This window comes from Coregonus clupeaformis, chromosome 12 (assembly GCF_020615455.1).
Source record: "Coregonus clupeaformis isolate EN_2021a chromosome 12, ASM2061545v1, whole genome shotgun sequence".
Classification (NCBI taxonomy): domain Eukaryota; kingdom Metazoa; phylum Chordata; class Actinopteri; order Salmoniformes; family Salmonidae; genus Coregonus; species Coregonus clupeaformis.
This window is the reverse complement of record NC_059203.1, coordinates 17,286,316-17,310,071: the sequence shown is the minus strand read 5'-3', so window position 1 is coordinate 17,310,071 and position 23,756 is coordinate 17,286,316. Positions and strand designations below refer to the sequence as shown.

Below are 23,756 nucleotides of genomic sequence, written 5' to 3'. Positions count from 1 at the left end.
ACAGGTCAGGGACAAAGTTGTGGAGAAGTACAGATCAGGGTTGGGTTATAAAAGGGGGGGAGGGGGGGGTGAATAGTTATGCACGCTCAAGTTTTCTGTTTTTTTTGTCTTATTTCTTGTTTGTTTCACAATTAATTTTTTTGCCATCTTCAAAGTGGTAGGTATGTGTTGTAAATCAAATGATAAAAACCCCCAAAAAATACATTTTTAATTCCAGGTTGTAAGCCAACAAAATAGGAAAAATGCCAAGGGGGGTGAATACTTTTGCAAGGCACTGTAACTACGTAACATTTTGTTACGGTGTGAAAACAGTTTTCATGGGCACACAAATCCCCCAAAATGTATGCGATTCCAAAACGAATGCTTCTAACCGACTCACCTAACCTTAAAACCTAAATCGATACTGTCATTAAAGTGGTTCTAATTATGCATTATACTTGTTGGATGCCCATTTGGTGTCGAGCTGTTTAATTACGCCATGATATTTTCACACATCATCATCTGATCCTGGAAGGAATGTTCTGAATGACAGTCAAGTGAAAAAAGGTGTTCGCGAGGAATGTCCCAAACATTTTGGTGTTTCATTTGTTACGCCGGTGAGAACAGTTGTGCCTGGATCCACATTGAATCTGATATCACTAACGAATTGATGTTGATCATATGTTGTCAAATCCCTACAACTTATCCAGACTGCTGCAGCCCGCCTGGTGTTCAACTTTCCCAAGTTCTCCCAGAGCAGGGGCTCCTAACGATCACGGATTACAAAAAGAAAGCCAGCCACGTCGCGGACACCAACGCCGCCCTACCGGACGAGCTGAACATATTTTTTCGAGCACAATGCCCAAGAAAGGGAAAGTAACTGAACTGAATGACTACCGACCTGTAGCACTCACTTCCGTCATCATGAAGTGCTTCAAAGACCACATCACCACCTCCCTTCCGGACACACTCGACCCTCTCCAATTTGCCTGGCGCGCTGACAGATCCACGGACGACGCAATCGCCATTGCACTGCATACTGCCTTCACCCACCTGGACAAAAGGAATGCATATGTGAGGATGCTATTCATCGACTGCAGCTCGGCCTTCAATACAATAGTGCCCTCTAAGCTCACCACAAAACTCACGGCCCTGGGAGTGAACTCTTCCCTATGCAACTGGATCCTGGACTTCCTGACGGGCCGCCCCCAGGTGGTGAAGGTAGGCAACATTTACCTCCTCCACACTGATCCTCAACACGGGGCCCCACCAGGGTGCGTCCTCAGTCCCCTCCTGTACTCCCTGTATACCCATGACTGCGTGGCCTCACACAGTTCCAACTCCAAGTTCGCTGACGACACGACAGTAGTAGGCCTGATTACCAACAACGACGAGACGGCCTACAGGGAGGAGGTAGGCACTGTGACGGCGTGGTGCCAGGTAAACAACTTCAGGAGGAACCAGGCTGGGCACGCCCCCATTCTCATCAACCGGGCTGCCGTGGAGACGGACAAAATATTTAAGTTTCCTCTGCGTACACATCTCTGATGGTTTGAAATGGTCAAACCACACGGACACCACCGTGGTGAAGAAGGCACGACAGCGACTCTTCAACCTCAGGATACTGAACTAATGTGGCCTGTCCCCGAGGGCCCTCAGTGTCCTACAGGAGCACCGTCGAGAGCATACTGTCGGGCTGCATCACCGCCTGGTACGGCAACTCCACTGTCCATAGAGAGCCTACTGTCGGGCTGCATCACCGCCTGGTACGGCAACTCCACTGTCCATAGAGAGCATACTGTCGGGCTGCATCACCGCCTGGTACGGCAACTCCACTGTCCATAGAGAGCATACTGTCGGGCTGCATCACAGCCTGGTACGGCAACTCCACCGCCGCGGACCGCAAGGCACTACAGAGGGTGGTAAGCTCAGCCGAACGCACCATTGGGTGCACACTGCCTGCCCTACAGGACACCTACAACACCAGGTGTCGCAGGAAGGCCAAGAAGATCATCAGGGACCCCAGCTACCCGAGCCATGGCCTGTTCTCCCTGCTTCAATCACTCAGACGTGGGCAGTAGAGGAGCATCGTGGCAAAAACTGAAAGACTGGCCAATAGTTTCTACCCTCCGATCTTCAGGCTGCTGAATAGCCACCACAGCAAGAGGAACTGGCCCTCCTTACCTTCAGGCTATGCTCAAACCCTACACCCCAACCCGAGCCCTCCGTTCTGCCACCTCTGGTCTCTTGGCCCTCCCACCCCTAATGGAGGGCAGCTCCAAGCTTTTTCCCCTTTACAAGCTCTGACTTTTATTGAGGGAAAGTGTACTTACTATGACTGACTGACTGATTATGTGGTTGTCCCACCCAGCTATCTTAAGATGAATGCACTTAACTGTAAGTCACTCTGGATAAGAGCATCTGCTAAATGACAAAAAATGTAAAGGGTGTTTCACTACTCTGTTGCGGTAAAACCATGTTATTATGAGGACGACAACATCTGATGCTGTCTTCAACTTGGCTTGCCGTACAAATCCTTCTATTACAAAAGGTACCAGTTTATTTTTTTTGGGTGAGATTAATGCTACCGCTATTCATGGATTTATTATGTGTGCCTGTGTCGTCCCCATAGGCTACAGAAAAATGGCCATGCATGCATCCGATCTATTTAGTCAGGCAAGTCCCATTATTCTGTTATTTTTAGAATGTAATAACAATTTGAATATCAATGCATTGGCTAGGCCTAAACAATTAGTTATTCTATATTAGGTCCTATATGTACAAATATATAATTGTGTAACATTGAGGTACTTAACAATTTACTTTAAGTGCTTGAAAAAGTCCCTGAAGTCCTTGAATTGGATCTGCTAATGTCTGTATGAACCCTGCTTAAAGGATGTACATGGAGTGTACAAAACATTAGGAAAACCTTACTAATATTGAGTTGCACCCCGTTTTGCCCTCAGAACAGCCTCAATCCGTCGGGGCATGGACTCTACAAGGTGTCAAGCTTTCCACAGGGATGCTGGCCCATGTTGACTCCAATACTTCCCACAGTTGTCTGGATGTCCTTTGGGTGGTGGACCATTCTTGATACACACGGGAGACTGTTGAGCGTGAAAAACTCAGCAGCGTTGCAGTTCTTGACAGTTCTTGCTCAAAACCGGTGCACCTGGCATCTACTACCATACCCCGTTCAAAGGCACTGAAATATTTTGTCTTGCCCATTCACCCCCTGAATGGCACACATACACAATCCATGTCTCAATTGTCTCAAGACTTAAAAATCCTTCTTTAACCTGTCTCCTCCCCGTCATCTACATTGATTTTGAAGTGAATTTAACAAGTGATATCAATACGGGATCCTAGCTTTCACCTGGTCAGTCTGTCATGGAAAAGTGTTCCTAATGTTTTGTATACTCTGTGTATATTCGTAGGCCTATGTTGTTGTGTAGGTGAAATTATGGGCCAAATGAAGGTTCGGTTTGGATTAAAATTGTCAACAAATCATACCCCATTTTGCCAAGCTCCACGTGCAAATTGCCCTCTGCCCACTTAACGTTCTTTAATTGAATGGGGCTCCAATGTTTCATCGCCCCAACACGTTCAACGGAAGGCAGACCGAAAAAGCCCTGTACGGATTGACCATGCCTCCACAGGGCAAAGTTATATGGTTTGCATGCGCTGTCGAAGGACCCTAGTATGCTGAATAGGTGGTTTGAGTTCGTCCATCCCAAAGTCTGCACCAGTAACACTAGCTTGGTGTGCAACGTCCGGTGGTGGTGAGTATGACCAGATAATACTACTAACATATAATAATACTGGCCTCTCTGGTATGACTTAGCTTCCTACATAACCAGCAATAATGTTAACTATCTTTTTGATAAAACGGGGCAGGCTAGCTGACATTTTAGCTAACGTAAGCCTAACTAGCTAGCTAGCTACCTCATTACAACTTTAGTTAGGTCGTGCTCATACAAGTTCGTATATTGTCTAGATACTGCTGGTTATGTAACGTTGTCATTTGATAATGCTAGCGATGCTAGTTACAGGTTAGCTAGCTAGCTAGCTAGCTAACGTTAGCCTACAAGTCAGATTTGCAAGTTTGTTCGTAGCTCATAGAAGTGTATTGTCTAAGGCAAAACTAAATAATGGATGCAGCTAGGGTGGTAGCTTACTCATCTCTGACTAATACAGTGAACTTGGAGCATCAAACCGTAACGGCGTCACCGACCTGAATCTAATTCAACCTGGAGCTACAGTCAGTCTACATCTGTAAAGCATATAATTAGGGTTACCACAGCCACAAAGTCAAAGTTGGCTATGTTGTAACAATTCATGAAAACTAAAATTAGCTTTTTCGGTTTTGATTTAAGGTTAGGCATAAGGTTAGCATTGTGGTGTCGTGACATGACTTTCATTTAATCTGATACTGTTACTTTTCCAATCAACTTACTATGTTTTAATTGTTACTCGACTAAATTAATCATGTAACAGTTAACTCATTAGGATTTGGGGCACCACGGAAGAAGTTGTTTAAAGAGTGACCATCTCCCGAATTAAACTCTAAAGGTCTTTACCTATCAATATGTATATAACAGTCAACGTATTAATCATTACCTCTTATCATATCGTCATTCTGAACGGTCGCAACCTTCTTGGATCTACAAGAATCCCAGCCTTACTTATGATTCAGCACTACACAAATTGGTTGAATCATTTATTTATTAGCTAAGTAAATAATAACACAGAATAACATACACCCTTAATACACGAGAAAAAGTCCCTAGCGGACTAACAACAACATGACTGCTTGGTTACCAAAAGAGGGAGGGGTAGAGAGACCAAGAGAAAGAGACCCTTATCGTTGATACATTTGGAAACTTCCCTCAAAGTAATCATTATACTTTGCACACAAACCACCGCCCATTTGCAGTAAGAAATCATTGCCTTAGTTCGCCTTTTTATCTCTGTCGGACCAAGCCTTCTTGAAAAGGGTTTGACTGGTGGTCCGGTGCGGTGTAAGGCTCTGATTGTCCACCAGAGGTCACAATGTCCTTCTTCTTAGTTGTCTTGGTTTGTAGTGGGTGTTTCTTTAGAACAGCTACTTAGCTGTACCAGTAATTGTCTGAGAGGGGAGCTTTCTTCTCCTCTCCACCCCGTGGTTAGAGTTTGAACCACTTTACACGCACAGCTGCAGCCTGACAATGTTCGGGTCTGGTCTGGGAGGTGATCTTCTTCACCTCGCGTTGAGGTTAAACGTTGCAACCATTTTCAGACGTGTAGCGACCACCTCACTTCTTTCTGGTCTAATGTTAATTTAGTTACCGAGGCTTTTTAAGCACTCTGGGTAAAAGGGGTGTTCTGTCATGCTGACACGCTCTCTGAGCTTCCTCGGGGCGTGGCTACTTCCTGTGCACGGCTTGTATGAAAAACAATTATCATTAGAAAACTAAAATCCCATTCCTATCTTAACAAAGATACTTTCATCATTTTTCAAATATACAACGTAAAGGGTGAACTTGACATATATATATATAGTGTGAATACTTTTCAAGTTACAGTATTTTCTTGATACCAATTTCACAAAATCATCAACAATATGACATGATTATTCTTTAGATCCCCACTGACCATTCCCCACGTTCTTATGTTATAAATATTGTTCCAGTATTCATAATTTGAACATTAGAGTTTTGGGTGGGAGAAAGTCTCTGGAGACAAAAGACATTCCTCTAGCCAATACTAGAGGGTACAGAGAGAGTCCTCTCCTGCTTAAATTTACGACCGGGTGTGAGGTGTCAAAACCCAGTGCCCTCCTCCCCTCTTCTGTGGATGAGAGAGGGTCTGGTTATTGTCAACCATTGCCAAGCTGATCTGAGCCATTGGATCCTCACACAGGACAGTCATGACAGTGGTTAGGTTTAAAATCACATTTTAAGGATGTTTAGAAATGGTTGGGGTTTGTGGCTGTGGTAACTATTGACAACCTAGAATTAGCATGACCCAGGTTACTGCCCTGATGACAGACTGCTTCATCAACAATGGTAATGTATGTGAAAAGTATTCAAAAATACCCAGCATGATAAACTAGTAGGTTAATTCCCCAGCCCAGCAGATACAAGCAGGAGAGTCATTTTGATTGTGAAGTGCATTACCAAAAAGCGTTGTCCTTTCTAACAAAATGCAATTTACCACTTGGCTGTCTATTGCATCACCCTGTCACAGTCCCTCCCAGTCAACACCACCTCATAAGATGAGGAAGTACATTGGTTTATGAGGATTGCCTGCTGCAGTTGTTCGAGAGTGGTCCAGTTTGCAGCTTAACATGCCACATGGAGAAGACCAGCATCATGCCGACATGCCCTCGCTGCAGGTGTGTGGACTTGAGTCACAAATTTGATGACTTGATACTCGCCTTCATAGAAAATAAAATGACTTGACTTGGAGCCTCAAGACTCGGGACTCGACTTGAGACTGATTTTTGAAATGATCTGACAAGGTTTTGTAACGTTCTGTCACTAATTTTGTGGCGCAGAGTCTACGTGGATTACTCTCCAAGCAGCCAGAGACAGGAGCCGCAACATGATGCGTAGAGGCCCGGTCCTGGTCCTCCCATGGCCACTGAATTGCCTGGCTGCAAGTTGTGGAGCTGTCCTCCCTTTTGGTTCAGGCAAAGCTGCTTTTACCCTGTGGAAAATAGAATTCAGAGCATTGTTAAGTGCAGCACAGAGCATAGTTACTTACCATTCCAGCAGTGAAGGGTTTTCGCCCTGTCCATAAGAAAAAATGTGTTAAATAGTTCATCATTATGCAATCATTCATTCACAATCATTCTGTTATTGTGTGCGTCCACACATTAATTCATGGGGGGTACCCCTCCTTATTTTAGTTATTTTAACGGTGTCTACATTTCTTAACAGCAGTCAACTCTTAGATCAATCAGTTTATTAATTCCAGAGAGTGGCTGTACAACCTCAGCATAGTCAGGCAGCCTGGCTCTACAATAGCCTGCCGTTCCTGTGAGTGTCGACACCATGTTGTTTTTGTAACTGGCTGTGGTACAGATAGGATGTTCCATCATCTTTGAAATGCAAGAGAAAGGCCACAATATAATATTGCACTTTAGGCGCAATTTAGATATTGGCCACTAGATGGCAGCAGTGTGTGTGCAACGTTTCAGATTGATCCAGTGAAGCATTGCAATACTGGACTATTTTGTATCAAGTCTGCCCAAATGGGCCAAATTGGTCAATTTATACATTTTAAGTACATAACTATAGAGAACATACAAAAATGATATGGTAATACAAAATGTAAGTTTACACACTCCCAGGAATGTCACACATGATGGATCATTAACTTTCACACATCTAGATGGCCGGGCGGGGTGGGTGTGGAGCCAGAGACGGCAGTGGGGTCAAACTGTAGAACCCAGTTCCTACATTTTGAATATGAAAATTGATTTTATCAAACAAAACGATGCTACATTTTATCTCTGGGACCCTTAGGATGACAAATCAGAGTAAGATTGCTGAATGTCGGCAGGTAGCTTAGTGGGTAAGAGCGTTGTGCCAGTAACCGAAAGGTCGCTGGTTCTAATCCCCGAGCCGACTAGGTGAAAAATCTGTCTGTGCCCTTAAGCAAGGCACTTAACCCTAATTGCTCCTGTAAGTCGCTCTGGATAAGAGCGTCTGCTAAATGACTAAAATGTAAAATGTAAAATGAATGTAAGTACATTATTTAGTACACAATTTCTCCTCTTTCTACCAATGAAGCATGAACGGGGGTAATCCCCTGCACTGCCTCCTGACTCAGAGAATGCTGTGCTCGGCTGGGTCTGTGTGCTCTCAGGTGTGACGTAAGCGGTTCCACGCCCCTCATTCGCCCCATTGTCATACTTCTCTTTAGCCCAAAGAGAGACTGGGAGACCAGCCAACAAGGGTGACTCAGTCTCCACAGAAACCATCTGCTTAGTTGGTTTAGACGTCTTTAATACTAAGAGCATAAAACTAAACAGGCGAACAGGATGGACCAAAAACTGTGGTCACGCTGAGGCTCTTTCTCTTTGGCCGCGTGACCAAGTTACTCAGAAACAAGAGAGGAAAAACAGGCCTACTATAATCGGAAGGTCGTCAGTATCACTGCAGTAGTAAGTTGGGTGAAATGCAAATTTGTATAATATATCTCTCAAAGTGTAAATCTCTTGTCAATGGTGAGAAATGGCCGGTGCAATTCTCACCATTGACGAGAGGTTTACACTTTGAGAGATTTATATTATGAACAAAATTGGCTGAAAGGAACTGCACCCCAAGAAAGCTTACGATGCAGTGATGCCTTTTTCTTTACAAATAATATTAATTCCCAATTTACAGAGAAGATCTCATCCTGCGGACTGATTCATTTGACATGGGAGGTTTGGACATAGATTTAGAATTCATGACGGACATTGCAGCGGCAGTATCTACTAGAAAATGTATTGACTCACTACTGAAAAAAATCTTTAAATGCTGTCCAAGGGTGTCAACTGTCTCAACCTCGCGTCAGTCTGTGTGTGGGTTGTAAAGGGTCGTTTTCGGTGGCGGTCCTGTGCCTTTTTAAGGGGTAAATCTGCTACCTTGTGGCAGAGCGTTACCTGTTCCAGAATGTCCCTGCCCCACTTCTCCACCTTCACCGGTCCGGTCAGCGGGTCGGACAGACAAGGCTCTCCCTAGCTGCTCTTGGCTCCCATTGTGAAACTCCATCACACACACACACACACACACACACACACACACACACACACACACACACACACTCGGAGACAAACAAAAACACACACACACAAAACAAACCGTATTATGGGTTAACTCAAAAATAAATGGATCATGGGTTAACCCAAAAGGGGGGCGTTTCTTCACCATTTAAAATATATTTTTTATTTCTTTATGTAATTTAGAATTCTGTACCCATACAGTATTTCCCCCTATACAAAATGTTGTATGTGTTCTATGCAACCATGACACATCGATTTAATATTAATTTAGTACTTTGTCAAATAATGCGCATTTACCCAGAATTACCTCTGTTATAAAACAGGTTTTTTTTTCCACACACAGTAGAGCCCTCCTTGTCACTAAGACAAGGTCTTCTTCACACACAGTGAACCCATGTAATGTCATCCCATGGCCGCTTCTCTGTTTCAACAGAGAACACTACCCTGCTCCAACAGGGCAACTCATCCCAGAATTTCTCCTTTAATTAAAGATATCTCTGTTTCAAAGTTCCTAATCAAAGATTCTAGGACTTCCCCTATTCAGAAATAACTATGCTTCAACAAAGACCTAATGTGCACAACCTGTTCTGGGAACAGGATGTTCTTTGATGTTTGAAAGAAAATCAGTCCTCACCCTTAATTTATTTTGTCTGTTCTGGATCGCGTATCCGTCCACCGACACTCCCTGCCGGGTCCGAGGCGGGTCCCTTCTGCTCCGTTGAGTGGAATGTTGGCTCCCTGAGCCACGCCCCCTGTGCACAGTTAACCTCGGTGTCCCCGGGAACGATCAGCAAGCGGGAGTTAGCCATCCCATCCTTGTCGCCAAGAATTGTCGTGGAAATTCTAACCAGAAAGGAAAGAGACTGTAAATTCTTCAAACAACAACTTTTTATTATAAGATTTGCAAATCTGGAGCTGGTCAACAACCACTCAAAAAGGTGATCGTTAAGAACCCAACAAGCAAGAGTTGGGTCTCGGCCTATATAGGAAAATACAACCTCGGTCTACGTGGCAGTTTTAGCAGGTGTGCGAGATCCTAGTGGGAACATAGCGTACAAACAAGTGATAACCCCAGTGTTGTTACTCCTGTCTGCCGATAGAATTGCCGCTGCTGCTCCAGCCGGCCTCTGTTCTCTTCATATCTCCACACGGCTGTGCCCTTAACAGAAGAACAGGATGAACAAAAAAAAACTGTGGTCACGCTGAGGCTCTTTCTCTTTGGCCGCGTGACCAAGTTACTCAGAAACAAGAGAGGAAAAAAAAACACCGGCTTCTTACATGAGAGAAAGACCGTGGAAGGCTCGTACAGCGCATGTGCATAACAACGTTTGTAATTCCCCCCGTATAGCCCACCTACGTTCATGTTATCCATATAAAATACAGTTTATCAATCTGCTATGGACGCATCTTTGCCAGAACAATACTATTAGGCTCCCTGGTGATTTCATTGATAATTTATACATTTCAGATAGGCCTAGTTTGGGTGGTTTTATAATTAGTGTTCAGAAAGTGTTCAAACCCCTTGACTTTGTGCTGCACCCAATCCTAACGTCACATTGTAGGAGAGAGGATCCATAAATATGCAGTGAAAAAAATAAAAATAAATTGGTTGATCAAGAATATTATAGCTAACTGTTGCAAGCGCGCCAGCTATGGGGGCATCAAGTACAACAGTTACTAGCATATGCCTAGTGGTATTTTGGTATGTCAAAATTACTTGAAATTGATCATTTACTTGGAATTTGTTGTTGACAAAATAATGAAAAGGTCTGTATGGTAGCCTCAATAAATAGACAACGATTTGTAGTTGAACAAGTCATTGCATGTAATAGATTATTTTTTTACTTGACTTGGAAAAAAGTTAACTTGCTCTTTTAGAATGCACGACTTGGACTCGACTCGACTTGCTTGTGACTCGAATAATAGTGACTTGGTTCCACCTCTCCCTCTCTGTGAGTATTCCTATAAATGGAACAGGGAGGACACTTGAATCAGGTTGGTGACAAAAGTTACGAGTTTTGTCCCAGTTCACCTTCCTAACCTAGCCTGGGTGGAACCAGCCTGATCGCTGCGTTTTACCATTCTATTTCAGTTCACATATCATAATATCTGAAGTGAAATAGGAAGGCGAACGCAGCGTTCAGGTTGGTTCCACCATGCTAATCATATAACCACCATTGATGCTGTAATCAGTGCACTGTGTTGTTTGTGTGTGATCAACCAGTGTCTTTGATGAGTGGCCAGGAGCCGATCTATGCTGCTAGCCTCACCTCTTGCCTGCTCACCAACGGTTGTCGATGGGGAGAACAGAATTAGGTAGGTTTAGTCTGACCTGTTCAAACTTCAACATAGTGCCTGTTTTTGTGTGTCAGATATCACCTATCCTAACTGCCATTGGTAATAGAACAGTGACTATGTGTGTATGTGTTCTCACAGATACCTGTATGGAGCCAGCACTTGGAGACTTGCAAGAAGATGTGATGAAGTCCAGACTGACAGACGGGCTTAATACTGATGTCTCTGAATGGAGAGAGACAGGCTTGATACTGGTGTCTCTGAATGGAGAGAGACCTGGCACTCTGCATTAAACTTCTAGTTGACATCTTTTCCTTGCATTGTCTTTTTTAATTATTGAATGGTATCAGTCAATATGGGGAGGGTGAAACCCTGTGTATTCTGCACCAGGATCAGGGAACTCCTGTTGTATACGAGACACCACACAGGAAGTTATGACCGCTCTGACATGTTACCAAGGTAACCCCATTACCACCACACAGGAAGGTATGACTGCTCTGACATGTTACCAAGGTAACCCCATTACCACCAGACAGGAAGGTATGACCACTCTGACATGTTACCAAGGTAACCCCATTACCACCAGACAGGAAGGTATGACCGCTCTGACATGTTACCAAGGTAACCCCATTACCACCAGACAGGAAGGTATGACCGCTCTGACATGTTACCAAGGTAACCCCATTACCACCAGACAGGAAGGTATGACCGCTCTGACATGTTACCAAGGTAACCCCATTACCACCAGACAGAAAGGTATGACCGCTCTGACATGTTACCAAGGTAACCCCATTACCACCAGACAGAAAGGTATGACCGCTCTGACATGTTACCAAGGTAACCCCATTACCACCGGACAGGAAGGTATGACCACTCTGACATGTTACCAAGGTAACCCCATTACCACCAGACAGGAAGGTATGACCACTCTGACATGTTACCAAGGTAACCCCATTACCACCAGACAGGAAGTTATGACCACTCTGACATGTTACCAAGGTAACCCCATTACCACCAGACAGGAAGGTATGACCACTCTGACATGTTACCAAGGTAACCCCATTACCACCACACAGGAAGGTATGACCACTCTGACATGTTACCAAGGTAACCCCATTACCACCAGACAGGAAGTTATGACCACTCTGACATGTTACCAAGGTAACCCCATTACCACCAGACAGGAAGGTATGACCACTCTGACATGTTACCAAGGTAACCCCATTACCACCAGACAGGAAGTTATGACCACTCTGACATGTTACCAAGGTAACCCCATTACCACCAGACAGGAAGGTATGACCACTCTGACATGTTACCAAGGTAACCCCATTACCACCAGGCAGGAAGTTATGACCACTCTGACATGTTACCAAGGTAACCCCATTACCACCAGACAAAATGTTGATAGTCACAGTATCTGTATCGGCTGGGAATCACAATGAAAAATGGAAGGTGAACATTGTTAAATAATCAGAACACTGCTTCTATGGTGTTATGTAAATGGTTGTTTATTCTACATGGACCTGTTACTACATTTGAAAGTTATTAAAACACTTAGTTTAGAATATCTACATCAATTCAGCAATTGCATTCTTCTCATATTACTCTGTAGGCTACTGACCTATTCAAAGCTTCCTCCAGCATCTCACCATACATCTCCATGTAGTTATTGAGCTCCACCTGCAGGAGGTTTGTTTGTTGTGATTGAGTTGGAGGAAACAGCTGCGGGCAAGGTTCTGACAGATGGGTGTCTCTTGGTGGTGGCAAGGACACACCCACATCAAACCACACCCCCAAGCCAGCTCACGTTTGGCTTCTGTCATGTTCGCCAGCATTTCTTGAGGAGCAAGCCAAAACATGAGGCCAAATCAGCGGGTGCAGTTCTCCTTTAACCTCTACGGGATCGGTGTCCCGTACAGTGCTGTGAAAAAGTATTTGCCCCCTTTCTAATTTTCTCTACTTTTGCATATTTGTGATACTGAATGTTAGCAGATCTTCAACCAAAACCTAATATTAGATAAAGGGAACATAAGTGAACAAATAACAGAACAATTACATATTTATTTCATAAACAAAGTTATGCAACACCCAATTCCCCTGTGTGAAAAAGTAATTGCCCCCTTACACTCAATAACTGGTTGTGCCACCTTTAGCTGCAATGACTCCAACCAAATGCTTCCTGTAGTTGTTGATCAGTCGCTCACGTCGCTGTGGAGGAATTTTGGCCCACTCTTCCATGCAGAACTGCTTTAACTCAGTGACGTGTGGGTTTTCAAGTATGAACTGCTCGTTTCAAGTCCTGCCACAACATCTCAATTGGGATTAGGTCTGGACTTTGACTAGGCCATTCGAAAATTTCCAATTTGTTGCTTTTTAGCAATTTTCATGGAGACTTGATTGTGTGTTTTGGATCATTGTCTTACTGCATGACCCAGCTGCGCTTCAGCTTCAGCTCACAGACGGATGGTCTGACAGTCTCCTGTAGAATTCTCTGATACAGAGCAGAATTCATGGTTCCTTCTATTAAGGCAAATCGTCCAGGTCCTGAGGCAGCAAAGCATCCCCAAACCATCACACCACCACCACCATGCTTGACCTTTGGTATGATGTTCTTACTGTGGAATGCAGAGTTTGGTTTTTGCCATTTTCAAATGTAGGAACTGGGTTCTACAAAGCATTCTGGGTAATGGTGCTTAGCATGTGGTCCTCTTTAGCTCAATTGGTAGAGCATGGCGCTTGTAACGCCAGGGTAGTGGGTTCGATCCCCGGGACCACCCATACGTAAAAATGTATGTGCACATGAATGTAAGTCGCTTTGGATAAAAGCGTCTGCTAAATGGCATATTATTATTATTATTATTACAGTTTGAACTCTTGCTGTGTCTGGCTTCACACCCACCCGGCCATCTAGATGTGTGAAAGTTAGTGTATAAGCTAATGATCCATCATGTATGACATTCCTGGGAGTGTGTAAACTTACATTTTGTATTACCATATCATTTTTGTATGTTCTCTATAGTTATGTACTTGAAAATGTATCAATTGACCAATTCGGCACATTTGGGCAGACTTGATACAAAATAGTCCAGTATTGCAATGCTTCACTGGATCAATCTGAAACTTTGCACACACTGCTGCCATCTAGTGGCCAATATCTAAATTGCGCCTAAACTGCTATATTATATTGTGGCCTTCCTCAAAGATAATAAAAAAAAATAAAACACATGTTTTTTGGTTTGTATTATCTTTTACCAGATCTAATGTGTTATATTCTCCTACATTAATTTCACATTTCCACAAACTTCAAAGTGTTTCCTTTGAAATGGTATCAAGAATATACATATCCTTGCTTCAGGTCCTGAGCTACAGGCAGCTAGATTTGGGTATGTCATCTTAGGCAAAAATTGAAAAAAAGGTTCCGATCCTTAAGAGGTTAAACCCCTCCTGTCATTATCATATGCAAGCGCTAGACCAGGGCGAAGTCCCAATTATCTCTCCTTCCTCCCTAAGTGTGCACTTGTTGACTTTGCCTTGACTGATCTGAGAATATGGTGTAATCTCCCACTAAACCCACGCCTCCACCAATCCAATGCTTTTAGATTTGTGTGAAGTAGTAACTGAGTGATTAGATGTTATTGGGACACACCTGTTACTATGTCACTATGTTATTGGGAAGCACCTGTTACTATAATAGATAGGACTGACTGTATAGTATGTTGAGGTACTAGATTTATTTAATGTATTGATGTTTATTGGCCTCGTAACACTTGAGCTAGACTAGAATAGACAGAACTAGCAAACTTATAGTAGTAGGTCGAGGTTTGTCGTTCTCTCACTAACACGTCTGTCCGTCCGTCCATCTGTCCGTCTGTTCCCAGGTGGGCATCCTGAACCGTCTTAGTGTGGAGAACGCCGATGAGTTTAACTTTGTGCGTTCCTACGAGTGTTTCCAACACAAAGGCCACACCTGCCTGGTGTTTGAGATGCTGGAGCAGAACCTGTATGACTTCCTGAAGCACAGCAAGTTCAGCCCCCTCCCTCTACGACACATACGACCCATACTGCAACAGGTGACAATACAACACTTTACAACTTTATTGATACAGAGACAATGTGTGGTGTATTTACCTGGTGCTCATTCTGAATGTGTAATTTATTACATGTTTACCTGTTACCTCACCATACATTGTACTCAAAAGAACTCTCCAAAACAATACAATTGCGTGGTACCGTACTTGTGCTTTGTGTCAGCCTTAATGTGTGTTTGTGTCTTTAAATTGTAATTAAAGTCCTAGTAAAATGTTTATTGAGAGGAGTGTTAACCCTTTCAGTGTTCATAGCTGGCACACAGCTTTTTAACCCTTCAGTGTTACCTCTATTTCCCCACCAGGTGGCGACGGCGCTGATGAAGTTGAAGTCTCTGGGTCTGATCCATGCTGACCTTAAGCCAGAGAACATCATGCTGGTGGATCCTCTCAGACAGCCCTACAGGGTCAAGGTCATCGACTTCGGTTCAGCCTCTCACGTCTCCAAGGCTGTCTGCTCAACGTACCTGCAGTCACGATACTACAGGTAGATACCTGTTTTTACACCTCATATTGGGGTTTTCTTTGCACGTGTGTGTGTGTGTGTGTGTGTGTGTATGAGTGATACAACATGTTTGCATCTGTGAGTAATAACTGGTACAGGTATATCTAGTTTTAGAACTCAAGTCAAAAGTTTTAGAACACCTACTCATTCAAGGGTTTTTCTTTATTTTTACTATTTTCTACATTGTAGAATAATAGTGAAGACATCAAAACTATGAAATAACACATATGGAATCATGTAGTAACCAAAAAAAGTGTTAAACAAATAAATATATTTTATATTTGAGATTCTTCAAATAGCCACCCTTTGCCTTGATGACAGCTTTTTCAGTCTTCCAGAGATTTGAGACTGGGATGGAGGTTCGCCTTCCAGTAGGACAATGACCCTAAGCATACTGCTAAAGCAACACTCGAGTGGTTTAAGGGGAAACATTAAAATGTCTTGGAATGACCTAGTCAAAGCCCAGACCTCAATCCAATTGAGAATCTGTGGTATGACTTAAAGATTGCTGTACACCAGCGGAACCCATCCAACTTGAAGGAGCTGGAGCAGTTTTGCCTTGAAGAATGGGCAAATATCCCAGTGGCTAGATGTGCCAAGCTTATAGAGACATACCCCAAGAGACTTGCAGCTGTAATTACTGCAAAAGGTGGCTCTACAAAGTATTGACTTTGGGGGGGTGAATAGTTATGCACGCTCAAGTTCTGTTTTTTTGTCTTATTTCTTGTTTGTTTCACCCCAAAAAATATTTTACATCTTCAAAGTGGTAGGCATGTTGTGTAAATCAAATGATACAAACCCCACAAAAATCAATTTTAATTCCAGGCTGTAAGGCAACAAAATAGGAAAAATGCCAAGGGGGGTGAATACTTTCGCAAGCCACTGTAAGTATTCAGACCCTTTACTCAGTACTTTGTTGAAGCACCTTTGGCAGCGATTACAGCCTCGAGTCTTCTTGGGTATGACGCAACAAGCTTGGCACACCTGTATTTGGGGAGTTTCTCACATTCCTCTCTGCAGATCCTCTCAAGCTCTGTCAGGTTGGATGGGGAGTGTCGCTGCACAGCTATTTTCAGGTCTCTAGAGATGTTTGATCGGGTTCAAGTCTGGGCTCTGGCTGGGCCACTCAAGGACATTCAGAGACTTGTCCCGAAGCCACTCCTGCATTGTCTTGGCTGTGTGCTTAGGGTCGTTGTCCTATTGGAAGGTGAACCTTCGCCCCAGTCTGAGGTCCTGAGCGCTCTGGAGCAGGTTTTCATCAAGGATCTCTCTGTACTTTGCTCCGTTCGTCTTTGCCTTGATCTTGACTAGTCTCCCAGTCCCTGCAGCTGAAAAACATCCCCACAGCATGATGCTGCCACCACCATGCTTCACCGTAGGGATGGTGCCAGGTTTCCTCCAGACGTGACGCTTGGCGTTCAGGCCAAAGAGTTCAATCTTGGTTTCATCAGACCAGAGATTCTTGTTTCTCATGGTCTGAGAGTCTTTAGGTGCCTTTTGGCAAAATCCAAGCGGGCTGTCGTGCCTTTCACTGAGGAGTGGCTTCCGTCTGGCCACTCTACCATAAAGGCCTGATTGGTGGAGTGCTGCAGAGATGGTTGTCTTTCTGGAAGGTTCTCCCATCTCCACAGAGGAACTCTGGAGCTCTGTCAGAGTGACCATCAAGTTCTTGGTCATCTCCCTGACCAAGGCCCTTCTCCGATTGCTCAGTTTGGCCGGGCGGCCAGCTCTAGGAAGAGTCTTGGTGTTTCCAAACTTCTTCCATTTAAGAATGATGGAGGCCACTGTGTTCTTGGGGACCTTCAATGCTGCAGATATTTTTTGGTATCCTTCCCCAGATCTGTGCCTCAACACAATCCTGTCTTGAAGCTCTATGAACAATTCCTTCGACCTCATGGCTTGGTTTTTGCTCTGACATGCACTATCAACTGTGGGACCTTATATAGACAGGTGTGTGCCTTTCCAAATCATGTCCAATCAATTGAATTTACCACAGGTGGACTCCAAGTTGTAGAAACATCTCAAGGATGATCAATGGAAAAACAGCAGAACACTTTCCCAATATACTGCTTCATACTAAGTGTGTGAGCATGTTATCTGTGTTGTTGTTATGTTATCTGTGTTGTTGTTGACATGTTATCTGTGTTGTTGTTGACATGTTATCTGTGTTGTTGTTGACATGTTATCTGTGTTGTTGTTGACATGTTATCTGTGTTGTTGTTGACATGTTATCTGTGTTGTTGTTGACATGTTATCTGTGTTGTTGTTGACATGTTGTTCTCTCTTCAGGGCTCCAGAGATCGTCCTGGGTCTGCCGTTCTGTGAGGCCATAGACATGTGGTCTCTGGGCTGCGTTATAGCAGAGCTTTTCCTGGGGTGGCCTCTGTACCCCGGAGCCTCAGAATACGACCAGGTAGGAACCACGCACACACACACACACACACACACCGAGACACGCACACATTATTTTATCTTAAACTGTTATGATGGATTCCCTCCCTCCCTCTGCTAGATCCGGTACATTTCCCAGACTCAGGGCCTGCCTGCAGAGTACCTGCTGAGCGCCGGCACCAAGACTAGCCGCTTCTTCAAGAGAGGACCTGACTCCAGCTACCCCCTCTGGAGGATCAAGGTATAGACCCTTTACACCAGTACACGACACACTGACGTCAACCACAGATGTGCGCGACTATTGGCGGCAGTGAGAAAGCCATCAACATCTATTCGCCCATTCAACATAACTTAGATTTACGTTTTTATTACTTCTAAACAAAATAACTTTTTTGGGGGGGTTCTCATACGCTTACAATGATATTTAGCTTGAACAGGTCGCTAAGATTACATTTGGTTGTGATAAATAACTATTTAGGATGCAGCAGTTGTTAGCTAGAATGCTATATATTTATACTCCGGACTCCGACATTGCTCGTCCTAATATTTATATATTCCTTAATTCCATTCTTTTACTTTTACATTTGTGTGTATTGTTGTGAATTGTTAGATATTATTGCACTGTTGGCATTTCGCTGGAGGATCAAGGTATTACAGTACACCTGACCCCATCTATCCCTCTGGAGGATCATGGTATTACAGTACTGACTCAATTTTTCCCCTCTGGAGGATCATGGTATTACAGTACTGACTAAATTTTTCCCTCTGGAGGATCAAGGTATTACAGTACTGACTCAATTCCCCCCTCTGGAGGATCAAGGTATTACTCCTCTTGGCTCTGCTGTAACAATCTGCTGACTTTAGTGATTCATTCTGGATACCGTTGCTGAGTCCCAAATGACACCCTATTCCCTATGTAGTGCACTACAGAGCCCTGGTCAAAGTAGGTGCACTACAGAGCCCTGGTCAAAGTAGGTGCACTATGTAGGGAATAGGGTGCCATTTGGGACCGCATACCTAGTTGTTCCTGCCAGAACCAGCACATGGATCTCAAGGCACTGCTGTGAACAGGGCTTTTAGTTGGGTTTCTTGGGCAGATACAAACTACATTTTCCCTAGTGCAGTTAGTTATTAGTGTTTTGGTGGTGACGACAAGGGTAACCTTCCTGATCTGTCTGTCTACTAGGCCCCTTCAGAGCACGAGGCTGAGATGGGCATCAAGTCAAAGGAGGCCCGTAAATACATCTTCAACTGTCTGGATGACTTGATGCAGGTAGGTACGCTATATGACATCATCTAGTATGTCACATTTGCGATCCATCACGTTTACTTTTATAAAGCCCTTTTCTACATCCGCCATTTTTTTTTTTTTCTTAACCTTTATTTAACCAGGTTAGTGTCGTTGAGATAAAAAAAAAAAATGTTCACGAGAAACCTGCGGGGGTATACTACAAAGCAGGTCTGAGGAGTTAGCGAGGTAACTTTGGTCAACTGAGTTCAACTCGGGATAACCGGTACCACGAAAATGGCTCAGCTTTTAGCCAGGTTAATTTCTATGGCAATGTATCCTTCCATTAGAAACAACAGCCTGTGATCTATCTTGGGTTTGTTATGAAAAGTATTTGGTAGAGCTGGACGGTACGGACAACAATCCATATTACCGCGATAAATTTACAATTGTTTTTGCGATTTGCGTTAAATAATAGTTTTGTGGTGCACAGTCACTCTCCATCCTTTTTTACACCATGTCAAAGAAATGGCCATAATATATTAGCCTAAGTTATTTGGTTACCAGGTGATGAGCATATGATTTGTAAGACGCTATGACGCTGTCTACAGAAAGAGACCTGTATTTTAAACATTCATTTAGTTATGCATTTATTTCAGATTTTTAAATGTAGTAGTATTTCAAACCATTTTTCAAGTCCATCAGTAAATTGGTGTTTGGTCATTGCAGCATATGAATTACTCCAAACACAATCATAATCTAGGCCTATAACTTTTTGCTCAATTTATATTTAACTGCAGGCTGCAGTTTCACACTGTTGTTAAATATATGCCGTGCTGCTCCGTAGGCTGGTAGTCTGAATACTTATGTAAATGTGATATTTCAGTTTTGTATTTTTAAAACATTTGCAAAAATGTCTAAACTTTTTTTTTTTGCTTTGTCATTATGGAGTATTGTGTGTTGATCAATTTGTGGACTTTCCGAATGCACTGTATGTGTTTTTGGTTGTTGAGTCAGCAGAGGTGTGGACTCGAGTCATGTGACTTGGACTCGAGTCAGACTCGAGTCATGAATTTGATGACTTCAGACTCGACTCGACAAAATGTACAAAGACTTGCAACTCGACTTGGACTTTAACATCAATGACTCGTGACTTGACTTGGACTTGCGCCTTATGACTCGAGAAGACTTGCTACGAGGACTTGTAATGACTTGCAAAGGCTTGCTAAGAGGACTTGAAATGACTCGAAACTAAAATGTAGGACTTTGGACTCGACTTGAGACTTGATGGCTTTGACTTTTGACTCGACTTGGGACTTGCCTCATCTTTGACTCGACTTGACTCGGGACTCGAGGGCAAAGACTTGAGACTTACTTGTGACTTGCATAACAATGACTTTGTCCCACCTCTGTGAGTCAGTGAGAGTAACCCATTTCAAGCTTATCTTAAAAAAAATATATATATATATATATATATATATATATTTCTGAACATTTGGGCAGGTTAGCTGGCTAATTCATTGATTCTGCTTTGCTGTAAACTCCTCTGCTCTCTCTCCCCAAATCCTAATTAACCCTCTCACCAGGCTCGAATTTCACTCTCACAATATTACCTTATTTAGAATATCTGAACAGCATTGGGATATTAGGTGAGAAGGACATCTCCAATAAGAATCCCTATCGTAAACTCGCTAGGGTGAATGACAAATAGGGTATTAACTTAAGATAAAATGATTATAGACTTGGTTATTATTATAAGGAGATGCTTTCCCATGCATTAAATTAAAACTGAAACAGTGAATGACTCCACCAGTGCAACAGACATAAGGTTCAAGATCTATATTATCACATTTTCAATGTACCACATCAAAAGAAAGAAAAAATAAATAATCCCCAATTATTTTTTTCACAAATGTCCAAATGACTTGCAAGCTTGCTTAAACCCTGGGCGTGCGCTGGAGCAACCAAAAAAAATAACGACATACATAAAGTCCCGAAGTCCACCCCACATTTGTAGTTACTCAATACTCGTAGATAATGCCTCAGCAAAGTATAGCAGTTCCGTGCAGGTGTCCTCACAAGATCCACAGCGAACTCAGCCGTCAATGCAGCCGGTACTCCGTAGCAGCAACAGACATCCGTTGGAAACCCGAACTCGTCGATCGTCACAAGCAATTCTCTCCCAAGTCTCGCACGATGCTAGGCTAACCTCTAGGATGTCGAATGTCTCCACAATGCGAAGGCAGCTTCAGTCTCCACTAGGTCTTTCTTAACAAAATAACAACACTCTCTTATAGAAAATAAAATCAGGATTTTCCTTCAAAACTCTGTAGGTATGGTTTTGTTCTCTCTGTATCGTTTCCTTTAGTCGTTTGTCTTACATTTACATTTACGTCATTTAGCAGACGCTCTTATCCAGAGCCACTTACATTATTTTTTTTATTTTTTTTCATACTGGCCCCCCATGGGAATCGAACCCACAACCCTGGCGTTGCAAACGCCATGCTCTACCAACTGAGCTACATCCCTGCCGGCCATTCCCTCCCCTACCCTGGACGACGCTGGGCCAATTGTGCGCCGCCCCATTGGTCTCCCGGTTGCGGCCGGCTACAGCAGAGCCTGGATTCGAACCAGGATCTCTAGTGGCACAGCTAGCACTGCGATGCAGTGCCTTAGACCACTGCGCCACTCGGGAGGTCTTCACCAACACCGATAACGTCTCTCCTCTCTTTTCTTTCAACTTTTCCCCCCCCTTTTCCCAGCAACCAGTCCACTCTCCCATTGGCCACAACTTAACAAGCTACCTCATTGGTCAAAACTTTAACAAGATACGTGGGAAACTTAAACTTAAAAGTAAACCAACCGATTCACTTGTACATTAAAGAAAACATTGCTTCAAAAGAAATGCATTAACGACATTACAAATCAGGAGCACAATTCGATCACCTTTTAAATCTAATACCAATTAATTATAAGAAATAAACTCTATACTTGGTTTTAGCAAGGGTATTACACTAAATTTAACCATTAGATAATCCTAAACTGACCATAGAACTTTCTAGCGGCACGTTCATCCAACCTGACCTTTTCCTGTTTCCTGTTGCATCACTTCTTCCTGGTGCAGGTCAACCTGTCGTCTCACCTGGAGGGGTCGGACATGCTGGCGGAGAAAGCTGATAGGAGGGAGTTCATCGACCTGCTGAAGCGGATGCTCCGATTGGATGCTGACAAGAGGATCACGCCCACTAAGACGCTGGGTCATCCCTTCGTCACCATGAGTCACCTGCTGGACTTCCCTCACAGCTCCCAGTACGTACACCTGTCTGTGGTGTGAACGAATGTTTGGGTTGTGGGGAAGGGGGGGGTTCAGGTTTGACTTTTCCCTCTGTGGATGAAATTTGATTGGTTGATCGATTTGTTTCAATAATTGTATTGATCAATAGATTGATTGTTTGTTTCTCCCCCTTGCAGTGTGAAGTCTTGCTTTCAGAACATGGAGCTCTGTAAGCGTAGGAGCTCATCGTTCGACAACAACAAAACTCTCTTCTCCACTAACAGTCTTCCCAGTGCTTCCGCCGGCAACCTCACTGTCACCTTCAGCAGCCAGCTCAACCAGGTACACACACACACACACACACACACACACCATGGGCAGGATCTATCAAACCATGGGCAGGATCTATTAAACCATGGGCAGGATCTATCAAACCATGGGCAGGATCTATCAAACCATGGGCAGGATCTATTAAACCATGGGCAGGATCTATCAAACCATGGGCAGGATCTATTAAACCATGGGCAGGATCTATTAAACCATGGGCAGGATCTATCAAACCATGGTGATTTAGGATCAGATGTTGCCTTTTTAGATCGTAATGAATAGGACTATGTCGACAAGTGGGACCTGACTACTCTGAGGCGCTTAAGGATTATGGGCCCAGATCTAAGAACAAAATGGCAGCACACACAGTTAGTTCCGGACACTGTTCCAACTTCCATCTTGACTGACCAGTGTTCTAACTGTAAATGAACGGAAACCAACAGGTCCCGTCAGCAGGGGGAGCTGTTCCTCTCCTGAACTACCAGCCAGCCCTTTACCAGCAGGCCACCATCAACATCCCTGGGCTGACCCAACAGAGTGTCCCCCTGCAGGCTCGCCCCACAGGCCTGGCCTGCCAGACTGAGCCCTTCCAGCAGACCCTCATCGTCTGCCCACCAAACACCATACAGGGTAAGAGCCAAACACTATTGGTGTCACGTGGTCCTCTGTAGCTCAGCTGGTGTAGATCACGGCGCTTGTAACGCCAAGGTAGTGGGTTCGATCCCCGGGACCACCCATACATAAAAAATGTATGCACGCATGACTGTAAGTCGGTTTGGATAAAAGCGTCTGCTAAATGGCATATTATTATTATTATTATTATTATTATGATATAGAGATGACAGGGGTTGAGTTCAGAAGGGCACTAAAGGGAAGGCCTGTCTGCGGGGGAGGTCCAAGTACTCCAACCCCTT

At 43.8% G+C, this 23,756-nt stretch overlaps 1 protein-coding gene across 2 annotated transcripts in view; it reads left to right on the top strand.

Moving 5' to 3' along the window:
* Nucleotides 1-23,756, top strand: part of LOC121577896 (homeodomain-interacting protein kinase 1-like) — a 59,580-nt gene that overhangs the window by 10,810 nt on the left and 25,014 nt on the right. For both annotated transcript variants that reach the window (XM_041891875.2, XM_041891874.2), the window contains exons 3-10: nt 14,911-15,102; nt 15,423-15,604; nt 17,912-18,035; nt 18,135-18,254; nt 19,200-19,286; nt 22,366-22,550; nt 22,713-22,857; nt 23,286-23,472. In XM_041891875.2, the coding sequence (XP_041747809.1) occupies nt 14,911-15,102; nt 15,423-15,604; nt 17,912-18,035; nt 18,135-18,254; nt 19,200-19,286; nt 22,366-22,550; nt 22,713-22,857; nt 23,286-23,472 (1,222 nt within the window). The remainder of the gene's footprint in view (nt 1-14,910; nt 15,103-15,422; nt 15,605-17,911; nt 18,036-18,134; nt 18,255-19,199; nt 19,287-22,365; nt 22,551-22,712; nt 22,858-23,285; nt 23,473-23,756) is intronic.